The 12807-nt window shown below is 40.8% G+C and overlaps 1 protein-coding gene across 7 annotated transcripts in view; it reads left to right on the top strand.

Annotated features, from left to right (window-relative positions):
- Positions 1-12807, top strand: part of DMD (dystrophin) — a 3834938-nt gene that overhangs the window by 1074056 nt on the left and 2748075 nt on the right. For all 7 annotated transcript variants that reach the window (XM_073550686.1, XM_073550687.1, XM_073550688.1 and 4 more), the window contains 2 exons: positions 18-206; positions 5911-6092. In XM_073550686.1, coding sequence (XP_073406787.1) covers positions 18-206; positions 5911-6092 — 371 coding nt within the window. The remainder of the gene's footprint in view (positions 1-17; positions 207-5910; positions 6093-12807) is intronic.

The following is a 12807-nucleotide window of genomic DNA, read 5'->3' as shown; positions in this document are numbered from 1 at the left end:
TATTATTGTCTCTGCAGAGAATGGAAGGCTTGGATGACAGACCATTCAGCAAATTAGTAATGGAACCAAGAGCGGATCTAGAAAGTTATCAGTCATCACTGGAACAAGTGCTTACTTGGCTTCTTTCTGCAGAAGATGCTTTACAATGTCAAGGGCCAATATCTCACAATGTAGAAGGAGTAAAAGAACAATTTCATTCTCATGAGGTAAATGTCATGTATAGCAAGGTTATATGGTTTTATCCTTTCTAATATTATTATATTTTTAAATATTTAACAAAATAATGTTAATATTGCAGTTGCTAATGTTTGGATTCCTTATATTGAAAGCAAAATAAAAAAATTCAATAAATAAAAATAAGGAAAAAGAAAATAGATAGACAGACAGATAGATAGATTCTACAGATAACTGCTGTCCCAGACTTGTTCTGTTTCTAACCTTCTATATTCTGAATTGTCACAGAAGCCTTTATGGATATATCACACTATCTGTGATACTCCTTCAAAATATCAGTTGAGTCAGAACTACTATAACACTTCAGGTGTATAATTGTGCCATTTTAAAACATTTATTTACAATAATTTTCTCTTACTTACAAATATTTATAATTTTTGAATATGGTAAATATACTGTTACATGCACAACTTAAAGGGAACCTGTCAGTACTTTTGGCCGATATAAGATATTGCTACCGCCTTTCACGGCTTATCTACAGCATTCTATAATGCTGTAGATAAGCCCCAATCTGATATGACAGGTAAGAAAAATAAGTTTTATTATACTCACCTGGGGGGTCTGTTGCAGTCCGGTCCGCTGGTCTGGCACCTCCCATCATCTTGCAATGCCGCCTTCCTGCTTGCGTCATGGCTCCCCGGCATAGCTCTCATGCGCAGGCATACTTCTCTGCCCTGTTGTGGGCAGAGCAAAGTACTGCAGTGAACAGGCATTGGGAAAGGTCATAGAGGCCCAGTGCATGTGCACACCCAGTGCTTGAGCACTGCAGTACTTTGCTCTTCTCTCAACAAGGCAGAGAAGTATGCCTGTGCAGGAGCCCGATGCCATGGAGATGTGAAACAAGCAGGAAGGAGGCATCACAAGAAGATGGGAGGCGCTGGACCCAGACCTGCGACACCCCGGGTGAGTAGAATGCAATTTATTTTTCTGATCTTTCAGGTTGGATCGAGGGCTTATCTACAGCATAATAGAATGCTGTAGATAATCCCTGAAAGGCACTGGCCTTATCTTATATGGACCAAAAGTGCTGACAGGTTTACTTTAAAGAGAGTCTGTCACCACATTTGATCTAATTAAGCTATTAATATGGGCATACAGCTTATAGAATGCTGAAAAAGTCACACCTGTGTGTCTCCTATCAGATGCCTTGTGGTTGATAAATCATCTTTAACACCTTAAGTAAATGACCTCTTCCAGGCTATGGGGATGATGTTACCTTGACTATAACTCTGCCTCCAGAGATTATTTTAAATAAATAAAAGGGGTAGTTACCAGTGTGATTCAAGTAACTAACATAGTAGAGGAGAACTTAACTTTGTCTTTTCAAAAACACATTTTTTCCTTCTCTCTGAGCTCTGCTATATTACAACAATATTGCAGCCCTGTCTGCCTGTGAGATATAAGCTGAATTTGAGAGTAACCTGCAGATGTGTCAGGTATAATAACACACAGCTCTGCAGTGAGATCAGGAGAGCAGAGAGTGGCCATTACATGTCACACTGGTTACTCCCCTTCATGTAAAATAAGCTCTTAAGTCAAAATTATCCAACATCACGAAACAACCCTGACCTCAGGGAGACCAGTCAAAGAAAACACTGCGGCATCCGGCAAAGGTGCTCAATCAGTGAAATCCTAGGTGCATTGCTCCCTGGGAGATAAGAATATGCAAATAAAGTCCGTGGAGCCTCATTTAAGAGTCTCAAACACAGGACTAGCCAGATCTTCCTCCAGGGAAGGACCCAGCCAAGGAGTGGCTCCTTTCGGAAACCACCATTACCACCATATTAAGTGGCCCTTTAAGTCAATATCCAGCTCTTTACGAGTTTACAGATATGACAAGGGAAATACCAAGGCCAGTTATCCATCCACAGACAGCTGTTTCGGGGTGTTGCCCCTCATCAGTGTGGAGTAGGATTCTGGCTAGGTTAAAGTTATCATCCAGGCACCATCCTCCCCAGATCCTGGAAGTGGTAATTTACATAAAGTGATTAAAGATGGTTTATCTGCAACAAGGCATCTCATATGAGACATACAGTTATCACTCTCCTCAGCAGTCTATAACCAGTTCATTAATGCAGTTTGTAATTAATTAGAACATATATGAAGATGATGGTGTTAAAAGAGTCATCAGGATTAGGAAGCTTTCAGAAATACTGTTTGGATGCAGTTTTTAAAACCATAAAATAAACAAATTAAAGATAGATGAAAATATGACTTTTCCTATATCTTATCTTTATCATCTACTCCACATTAAGTGCATGCAAAATGAGATCTGTGTTTCCAATAAAACAGTCAGTACACTGTGCTGAAGATTTTCACTCCTTTACAAAACTGCCGTGTTTGCCTCTCAAGCTGTTACTATTATCACTTCCTACAGATAAGCTTTTTTTCTATGTTCTGCTAGTTATCCATCCTGGCAACATTTATTTTTCAATATAAATTGTAGCTGGGAATTTTATCTCTTAAAGTATTCCTATTACCAAAGATAATGGTGTATATTTATCAATGATGGTTATTTCTTAAACAATGAAAGCTTAGACTAGACTTAAGGTCTCGTTACACATAGCGATGCACCAGCGACCCCGACAACGATATGACCTAGTCAGGATCGCTAGTGTGTCGCTACATGATCGCTGGTGAGCTGTCAAACAGGCAGATTCACCAGAGATCAGGACCAGTGAGGACGCGAGTAACTAAGCGCAAGTGTCGCTTAGTTACCCGCTTTGTACCCTGAATACCAGCGTGCTTGCGCTGGGAGCTGGTATCCAAGGTAAACAGCGTGTAACGAAGCATGCGCGACGTGTAGTTACCCACTGTTTACCTTGGACACCAGCTCCCAGCGTGAGCACGCTGGTATCCAGGGTACACAGCGGGTAACTAAGCGACGTGTGTGCTTAGTTACCTGCTGTTTACCTTGGATACCAGCTCGCAGCATCTGCTTACAGCACTGGGAGCTCACTGATCTATGGTCTCGCGCTGCCACATGCGGCGATGCATGCTGGCCAGCGGGAGACCAACGATAAAGAAAAGGCCCAGGACACTCCTGCACGATCAGCGATACCCGGCAGGGGGGGCAATCGCTGATAGGTGTCACATACAGCGAGATCGCTGCTGAGGTCGCTGTTGCATCACAAAACTTGTGACTCAGCAGCAATCTCGCTTAAGGTACTGTCACACTTAGCGATTCACCAGCAATCCCGACAACGATATGGATCACTGGTGCATCGCTAAGTGGTTGCTAGTGAGCTGCCACACAGGCAGATCTCACCAGCGACATAGCAGCGGTCGGGGGTCACTACTTACCTGTCAGACACGGCGATCCTGAAGTCCTCCTGCCCGCGTCCACGCGTCGCTCGTCGGCGCCACAGGAAGGCCAGCAGGAAGCTGATGACGAGAAACGGCCCAGGCCATTCTCGCGCGATCAGCGATAATCAACGGGGGAGCCGGTCAGAGGTAAGTATCACACATAGCGATATCGCTAGCAATATCGCTGCTGCGTCACAAAACCAGTGACGTTACAGCAATATTGCTAGCGATATCGCTTAGTGTGATGGGTCCTTTAGTGTGACGGGGGCTTAACCTCCATTTACTGATCAGTGGCTGTCTTTTAAATGCCTATTTACACAGGCAGATCAAAGTAAGTGATGTACACTGAGCGATCTATACTAGATTGCTCAGTACACATGGGCTGCCACAATCTTTTGAGCTGCGCAAATTATTATCGGTAGCCTGTGTAATATTAAGACTGTCCATAAGAGATGAGAGAATATATTTGAGTGGAATTGAATTATACTCAGATTTTACAGAAATTCAATTTTGCCAAAATGAGAATTTTTCCTATTTCGCACTGGTTCAGAAAAATGACTGCTAGGTGCTGAACTGTAAATGGCCATCAAAAGGTTAAAAATACTTATAAAAATGCTTAAGCTCACTTTATCACTCACCTCTCTTCCTCTTCTCACCATTCCCTCTCCAGTCCTCATTGCACATCTGTTTCACCTCAGAGTTGCTTTTACTATTAATATCCAATGAAAGCTGAGCTTTTGTTTCTTTTCGTACTATGAATAAATTGGTTGCGTGAATAGTTTTTTATAAATGAGACCTTATTATAACAGTGTTTGCTTTAATTGTCATTTGTAAAATTTAATTCTTTTTTCAAAGGGGATATGTCACCACATTTGACCTATTTAAACTATTAATACAGGTTATAGACTACTGAAAAGAGTAATACCTGTGTGTCTCATATTAGATACCTTGTGGTTGAGAAATCATCTTCTATCACTTTATATAAATGACCTCTTCCAGGCTCTGGGGAGAATGGTGCCTGGCAGATAGCTCTGCCTCCAGAGCTTATTTTAAATAAAAGGGGCAGTTACTTGTGTGAGACAAGTAACTAACACAGAATTGGAGAATTGAAATTTGACTTATTGCAAACACATTTTTTGCAGCTCTGTGAGCTCTGCTGTATTGTAACAATATTGCAAACATGTCTCCCTGTGAGGTGGAAACTGAAGTCCTAAGAGGAACCTGCAGATGTGTCAGGTATAATCACAAACAGCTCTGCAGTGATCAGGAGAGCAGAGAGCGGCCATTACATGTCACATTGGTAACTCCTCCTATTTAAAATAAGTTTTGGAGGCAGAGTTATCTTCCATGCAGCATCCTTCCCTTAGCTTGGAAGAGGTCATTAATATAAAGTGCCTGTGGCCATGACTGACATGATTTACAAGAAAGGCATTACACCCAATTCTTTGAAAATCTTCGTGGTGATGCAGGACTTAGCAAGCTGTTACCACTGGCTCCCATAGCTGACTATGTTCTACATCACCGCAACCTCCCTGGGCATGCGCCATGCACTGATAAATTTTGACTACACACTCCTCATTGTCAGAGAGGCAGAGATTTGCAACAGAGTCAAACAGCAGTGATTCCACTCTTGCAAAAGGATTCAATCACACCGACAGGGATGTGATAACATGATTAGTCATATAACTAGTCTGGGAAAAGCAATAACCCACTAATTAACATATAGCCACAATAGTTACACAATTCTATTTCTAGCATATTCAGTAATCAAGAAGATAATAAAGATAATAGAAAGGACTTGTTCAGAAGAGTTTCTAGCTGGTCTTTACAGTACTGTGAATGAACATGAATTAAAGAGCCTGAAAAGTGGGTGCTATTAATTTACAACTCCATAATAGGGTATATGATTTTCTTTTTCTAATAGGAAAATCCCTTTAAAGAACATTTCATTACAATGGCCTCTAATCTTAATATCAATATGAAATATTATACTATTGTTTAACAGCAAACATAAATAATTTTAAGCTAGCTTTGTTCATATTCATGCATGTGTGATATTTGTGCTTCATTACCAGTAATCCATAATTACTTTCCTATTTTGTGTATGGCAATTATATCTAATTTTGAAATAGCAAATTCATACAACCATATGTTGTAGAAGAAAATAAAAATGTATTACTACATTATCTTGTTCTGTGAAAAAGATTCCACTAGATGTGTGGAAATTTGAGCTTTCTGCTACTTCTTAGTCCTTTAGCAGTTTAGCACCTATGGTAGGTTTAAATCAACTTTATATCCTTCCATATAATTATTTTAACATAAAATTTAACTATTCTCAGTTCTTGCTGTAAAGGTTTTCTTCATTTCCAGGGCTTTATGATGGAATTAACATCTCATCAGGGAAATGTTGGAGGAGTTTTGCAAGCTGGAAGTCAACTATTGTCTACTGGGAAACTCTCTGATGATGAAGAAAATGAAATTCAGGAACAGTTGAATCTCCTCAATTCACGTTGGGAAAGTCTCAGGTTGGCAAGCATGGAAAGGCAAAGCAAGTGAGTAATAGCTTGGTGTTATTTCATAAAGTCCATCATTTTTTTTCCTTCTTTTCTTGCTACAAAAACATATTATTTTAGTCTTGTGAAAGGCTTATCAATGTTTATGTTTACTGGCGCATCCATCTGGATTAGTTGCTCATACAAGAGACAGTTGGTTTTAGAAGAGCGAATTATGAATTTGCTTCCAAAAGTATGCACAAAGAAACAAGTAGGAAATGCTATTTATATGCAGCTTGGGTGTAGTGCAGGGGTTACTGAGCATGTAGAGTTGGCAAAAGCTTTGAAGACTGACATATGGTACCTACCAAGCATGATCGTCTAGTTAACATGAAAACTTGTTCATGCCTTCCCAGGGAAGAAGAAAAAACACATGCACTATAGCAAATATCCTTTTTAGAATGTGTAATGTAAAGAATAAATAGAGTAGGAGGTAATCCTGCAGTTTGTACAACACTACAACAGTACTTGATAACACGTAGAAATAATTTACAGAATCAATTCTGTTACTGAAACACACTTTGTAAATTGAGATCTCTACTCATATAATCCCAATTTATCCCATTATGTTTTAATATAACTGTGCATGTTTCATGTATCTTCAGCCTTCAAAGATTATTTCTACAACAAGGATATACAGTGGGGGAAAAACTATTTAGTCAGCCACAAATTGTGCAAGTTCTCCCACTTAAAAATATGAAAGAAGTCTGTAATTGACATCAGAGGTAGACCAGAACTATGAGGGTCAAAATTAGAAAACAAATCCAGAAAATTGCCTTCTCTGATTTGGCAAGATTTATTTTTCAAATTATGTTGGAAAATAAGTATTTGGTCACCTAAAAACATGCAAGATTTCTGGCTCTCACATACCTGTAACATCCTCTTTAAGAGATTCCTGTGTCCTCCACTTATTACCTGTAGTAATGACACCTGTTTGAACTTGTTATCAGTATAAAGACACCTGTCCACAACCTCAGTCACACTCCAAACTCCACTATGGGGAAGACAAAAAAGTGGTCGAAGGACACCAGAAACAACACCAGGCTGGGAAGACTAAATCTGCAATAGGCAAGCAGCTTGGTGTGAAGAAATCAACTGTGGGAGCAATAATAAAAAAATGGAAGACATACAAGACCACTGATAATCTCCCTCGATCTGGGGCTCCATGCAAGATCTCACCCCGTGGAGTCAAAATGGTGAGCAAAATTCCCAGAGCCACAAGGGGGACCTTGTGAATGACTTGCATGGAACTGGGACCACTGTAACAAAGGCTAACATCAGTAACACACTACACCGCCAGGGACTCAGATGCTGCAGTGCCTGTCGTGTCTCCCTGCTTAAGCCAGTACATGTCTGGGCCCATCTGAAGTTTGCTAGAAAGCATTTGTATTATCCCGAAGAGTATTGGGGGAATGTCATATGATCTGATGAAACCAAAGTAGAACTGTTTGGTAGAAACAAAACTCGTTGTGTTTGGAGGTGACAGAATGCTGAATTGCATCCAAAGAACACCATACCTACTGTGAAGCATAGGGGTGGCAACATCATGCTTTGGGGCTGTTTCTCTGCAAAGGGACCAGGACGACAGGCTTGTGTACATGAAAGAATGAATGGGGCCATATATCGTGAGATTTTGAGTGCAAATATCCTTCCATCAGCAAGCGCATTGAAGATGAAACGTGGATGGGTCTTTCAACATGATAATGATCCCAAGCACATCACCAGGGCAACATAGGAATGGCTTCATAAGAAGCATATGAAGGTCCCAGAGTGGCCTAGCCAGTCTCCAAATCTCAACCCCATAGAAAATCTTTGGAGTGATTTGAAAATCCGTGTTGCCCAGCGACAAGCCCAAAGCATCACTGCAGTAGTGGAGATCTGCATGGAGGAATGGGCCAACATATCACCATCAGTGTGTGCCAACCTTGTGAAGACTTACAGAAAATATTTGACCTCTGTCATTGCCAACAAAGGATATATAACACAATATTGAGATTAACTTTTCTTGATGACCAAATACTTATTTTCCTCCATAATTTGCAAAATAAATCTTGCCAAATCAGTTATGAGTAATAAAATAAAATATGTGTAATAATGATAAATGCTAAATGAAAGAATTATTGAATGCATGAAGAAAGACATATGCAAAAAGCCATGGAAAGTCATGACACCAGCTAAAATGTGTCATTAGTTATAAAGAAATCCTGCCTTTTAGTGAAAAATAATATGTGCTGGTTCAATTGATGGGCTGAAAAAAGTTGTCTCATTACCAATTTGCCACACAAGAAACAACTCATTATTGGTGAAACCAATGAGCTGTCTCAAGATGTTTGCAACCTTATTGTCACAAAATAAACTAATGATATTGGTAACAGAAGAATTTCTAAACCACTGAAGGCTCCAGTGATCACTGTTGGGGCTATAATGCAGAAATGGAAAGAACATAATTTCACCATAACCCAGCCACCACATGTTGCTGAGGAGTGAAACAAATTATCAGAATAGTTGTCCAAGAGCCAAGGACCACCTGCAGAGATCTACATAAAGACATGGAACCAGCAGGTACAATTGTTTCAAAGAAAACTATAAGTAATGCGCTCAACCTCCATGGCCTGTAGGCATGCTCACCTTGCAAAATTCCATTATTGAACAAAAATCATGATTAATCTCCTTTAAGGTTTGCTCAACATTATTTAGACAAGCCTGTAAAATACTGGGAGAATATTGTCTGGTCAGATGAGACCAAAATTGAACTCTATGGATAACATCATGCTTGGAGGACAAAAGGCACTGCATATCTACTATATAATCATCTAATTCTGTCTGTCTGTCTGTAACGGAAATCCCGCATCTCTGATTGGTCGTGCCCGGCAGGCCGTAACCAATCACTGACAGGCGCAGTCTGGCCGCGAATTGGCGTGGCATTCGAATGATGCATGCCACCGCTACGATCTGGAGATCTGCGGCGCTAGCCGCTGATCTCCCGACGGTTGCCGCAGTTCATCTCCTGCCGCACGAAGGTCAGCGGCGATGCAGTCGGGAGATTACCGGCGCAGCGCTTAATGTGTGGATGGTACCCAGGGTCAGGAGGAGAGAAGACTCTCCTCCAGGCCCTGGGTACCATAAACCTGTAAAAAATAGAATTAAAATAAAAAATAGTGATATACTCACCTTCCGACGGTCCCCAGACTCCTTCCTTCTTCTTGCCACATGCCCGGCGTCTTCCGGTCCCAGTAATGCTTTGCGGGAAAGACCGCTGATGAAGTCGCGCTCTCGCGAGAATGACATCATCGCAGGTCCTTCGCGCTAAGCATTACTGGGACTGAAAGATGCCGGGAGCGTGGAGGGGAGATAGGTGGCAGTAGGAAGGTGAGAATAACCTTTTTTTAATTTTTTTATTATTTTTAACATTCTATCTTTTGCTATTGATGCTGCATAGGCACATCACGAGTAAAAAGTTGATGACAATTGTTAAAAACTATGCTTGACAAGTGTGACCAACCTGTCAATCACATTCCAAGCGATGTTTCAAATCGCTTGGTATACGCTTGAATTCCGCACGCGAAAATCGCGTGAAAATGCATGCATGTTTTCCGTGGGAAAACGCATGCAAATTCGCATGCATTTTTCCCACTGCAGAAGTTGCTGAAATGCTGCAGAAATTTATGCAGCATTTCTGCAACATGGGTACTTAGACTCAGTGTGACACACAGCAGTGACCAGGCCCCCACTGTGAGATCGCCGATCGTGGATCGTCCTGGCCCATCTTTGAACGTCGGTCTCCCTCTGGCCATATTCTAGAATACCCGATGCGTTAGAATCGGGCCATCATCTAGTCACCCCATAAGCACCATACTAACAGTGGAGTTTTTAGGTGGGAGCATCATGGTGTGGGCTTGTTTTTCAGCATACAGCACTGGAAAATGTCATATAATTGAAAGAAGTATGAATGGATAAATGTACAAATACATTCAATAAAAAAAATCTGCTGCCATCTACCAGGATGATGAAGATGAAATGATAGTGGACATTTCAGCAAGATAATGATCCTAAACACACAGTCAAGGAAATTCTCAATTGGTTTCAGAGAAAGAAAATAAAGCTATTCGAATGGCCCAGCCAATCACCTGCCCTGAAAGCAATAAAACATTTTTGGTAGGAAGCTCAGAGTTCACAGAAGGATCCCACGAAACCTTCAGGATTTGAAGAGTGTTTGTGTGGAAGAATTGACCCAAATCACATCTGAGCAATGCATGCGACCAATTTCTCCATACAAGAGGCATCTTGAAGCTGTGATCACCAACATAGTCTTTTGTACAAAGTATTACTTATTTTAGAAAGTATGTTCAATACTTTTTCCCTGTGTGAGTTTTAGTTATTTTACTTAACTTTATGAGCATCTATGATTTGATTTCTTTGCCTGTGTGGATTGGATGGGTCGTTACTGGCATCTGGTGAGAATTTCAGGACAGCAGATTTAGAAATATACTTATTTAGAAAATTGTTGCTCTATACTTCTTTTACATGCTGTATGTATCTCTCACTCTAAATAAATATATATATATGCTGAACACTATGTAGATATATATATATTTATATATATATACACAATGAACCTGGAGACAGGGAAGACCATGTGCGATAACGGTGCAAACCTGGTGGCCGCCCTACACCGGGGCAACCTCACACTCATTCCTTACATGGTTCACATCCTCATCCTGGTGGTACAGCAATTTCTCTGACACTATCCGGCCTGGATGTGCCGCTGCAGAAAGCAAGGTCACTGTGTGCTCACGATTGCACCTCACTGGTCATTGACTTGAATTGCTACAGAGGTCTTTCGGTCTGCCAGTTAACTGTGTGATAAGCAATGATCCGACATGGTGGAATTCCTCTCTGCACATGTTACAGTGACTGTGGCAGCAGTTACGATCCCTGGTGCAGTATATCCTTTTGCATCACCTGGGCCAATGCAGTATGGATGTGGTGCAAATCAGGCTTGCGGAGTGGACACAGATGAAAGACCTCTGCACCCTTCTGCACAGTTTTGAAATGGCTACTAAGATGGTTAGCACTGATGATGCCATCATTAACATCACTATTCTGGTCATCTACATGATGGTACACACTTTTGAAGAACAGGTGGATGCAGAGGAGAATGTGGAAGGGATAAAAATATCTAAAATTTCCCGACTGTCGGCGCACAAGCTGGTGCCTTACAGCAATCAAGGGTGGTTCATGTTACCAGACAAATTATTAGTGAAGGCGCAGGAGCCGAGGAACAAATTTAGGAGGATTAGGGGGTGGGTGCGCAACAGTCAAGAGATGAAGAGGATCATAATCCCTCTCTATTGTCTGTGGTTGGTGGGAGGGGATGGAGGAAGCAACCTTGAGTGTTACCCCACCACCACCATCAAACCATAGACTTGGACCTCATGGAAGTGCTTGACACGTAAGCGTCTGTTTGCTGCTGTGAAAAGGTTCACTCATCACTAAATTTGATGAAGGGTGTTGATATACTTAGGCAGCAATTTCCCTCACTGCACAAATACACATCACCTGATCTGCTTCAAAAGTTTGAAAATATGCATTAAAATTTTATGATCAAAATATTCACTAGACTGGGACATATTTTTTGTTCTTGTTGTTTGAATCTCATTTCCATGGCACTGTACCCTAATTTATTTCCATATTCATTGTTAAGTACTAAGTCTGTCCTTTTGCCATTGGAGAACAGTAGTTTATAACTCTTTTAAATTCCTTGAAACATTAGAGAGCAATTTTGTTCTAAGTATTCAATCAAGTGATTTTTTTCTGCTGCAGTTAAAAGATCCATTAGAAAGAACAAAGTAAACTTTACATGACAAACAACTTAAAAATTATTTTAAAGAAAATGCAAAAACATCTAAAGAAAGTGAATTACAATGTTCCTGATTTACATATTAATATGTTTATCTAGAAGCTCACAGAATAGAGTGAGGAGATGACTGAAATGACAGAGAGCTTTCCCATGGCACAGTTCTTCCAATTTTTATGAGGATTTCTATGGAAAGAAGTATGTTTTTATTGGTATGAGGCCAGGGTCACAATAAACGTATGGGAAATTGGTCTGAGTTTCCCTGCTGAGAGTCGCACAAATGTTCTCTGTATGGTCATCTGTGTGTAATGCGTTTGCAATGCGATGATGCGATTTTCTCTCACCTTTGTATCCATATGACATCCTTATGACATGCGTATGGCTTTACATATCTCATGGATTTTCCCCATTGAATTAAATGGCTCAATGGGCTGAAATTAGTAAAATGTGTGCATATTTGTTACAAGCTACACGAATGGTCCCTGTGTGTCTGAGTTTTTCATGAAATATGCATACAATCACAGCATGCTGTGATTTTACATACACGTCGAATACTCCTGAGAAAAAATACGGTGATGTGAGCTGCCCCATATATTAATATTGGTCCGTGTGCTATGCAATGTTTTCTCGCATAGCGCTCGTCCGTATTCTACATAGTGTGACTCCGGCCTACTAAAGAAGTTCTGGCATATTGTTCTCCCAATACTCTTCTGGATAGTCCAAATGCTCTCTAGAAAACATCAGATGGCCTGGGCACGTACTGGCTTAAGCAGAGGACACATCTGGCACTGCAGGATCTGAGTCCTTGCATGGACCCCCAGGTCAAAGGAGATTATCAGTTGCCTTGTGTGTATGTGG

Source organism: Dendrobates tinctorius, unplaced genomic scaffold (genome assembly GCF_039654945.1).
Source record: "Dendrobates tinctorius isolate UK_male_01 unplaced genomic scaffold, ASM3965494v1 ptg000166l, whole genome shotgun sequence".
In the NCBI taxonomy this organism is placed as follows: domain Eukaryota; kingdom Metazoa; phylum Chordata; class Amphibia; order Anura; family Dendrobatidae; genus Dendrobates; species Dendrobates tinctorius.
This window is presented reverse-complemented; position numbering and strand designations above follow the sequence as displayed.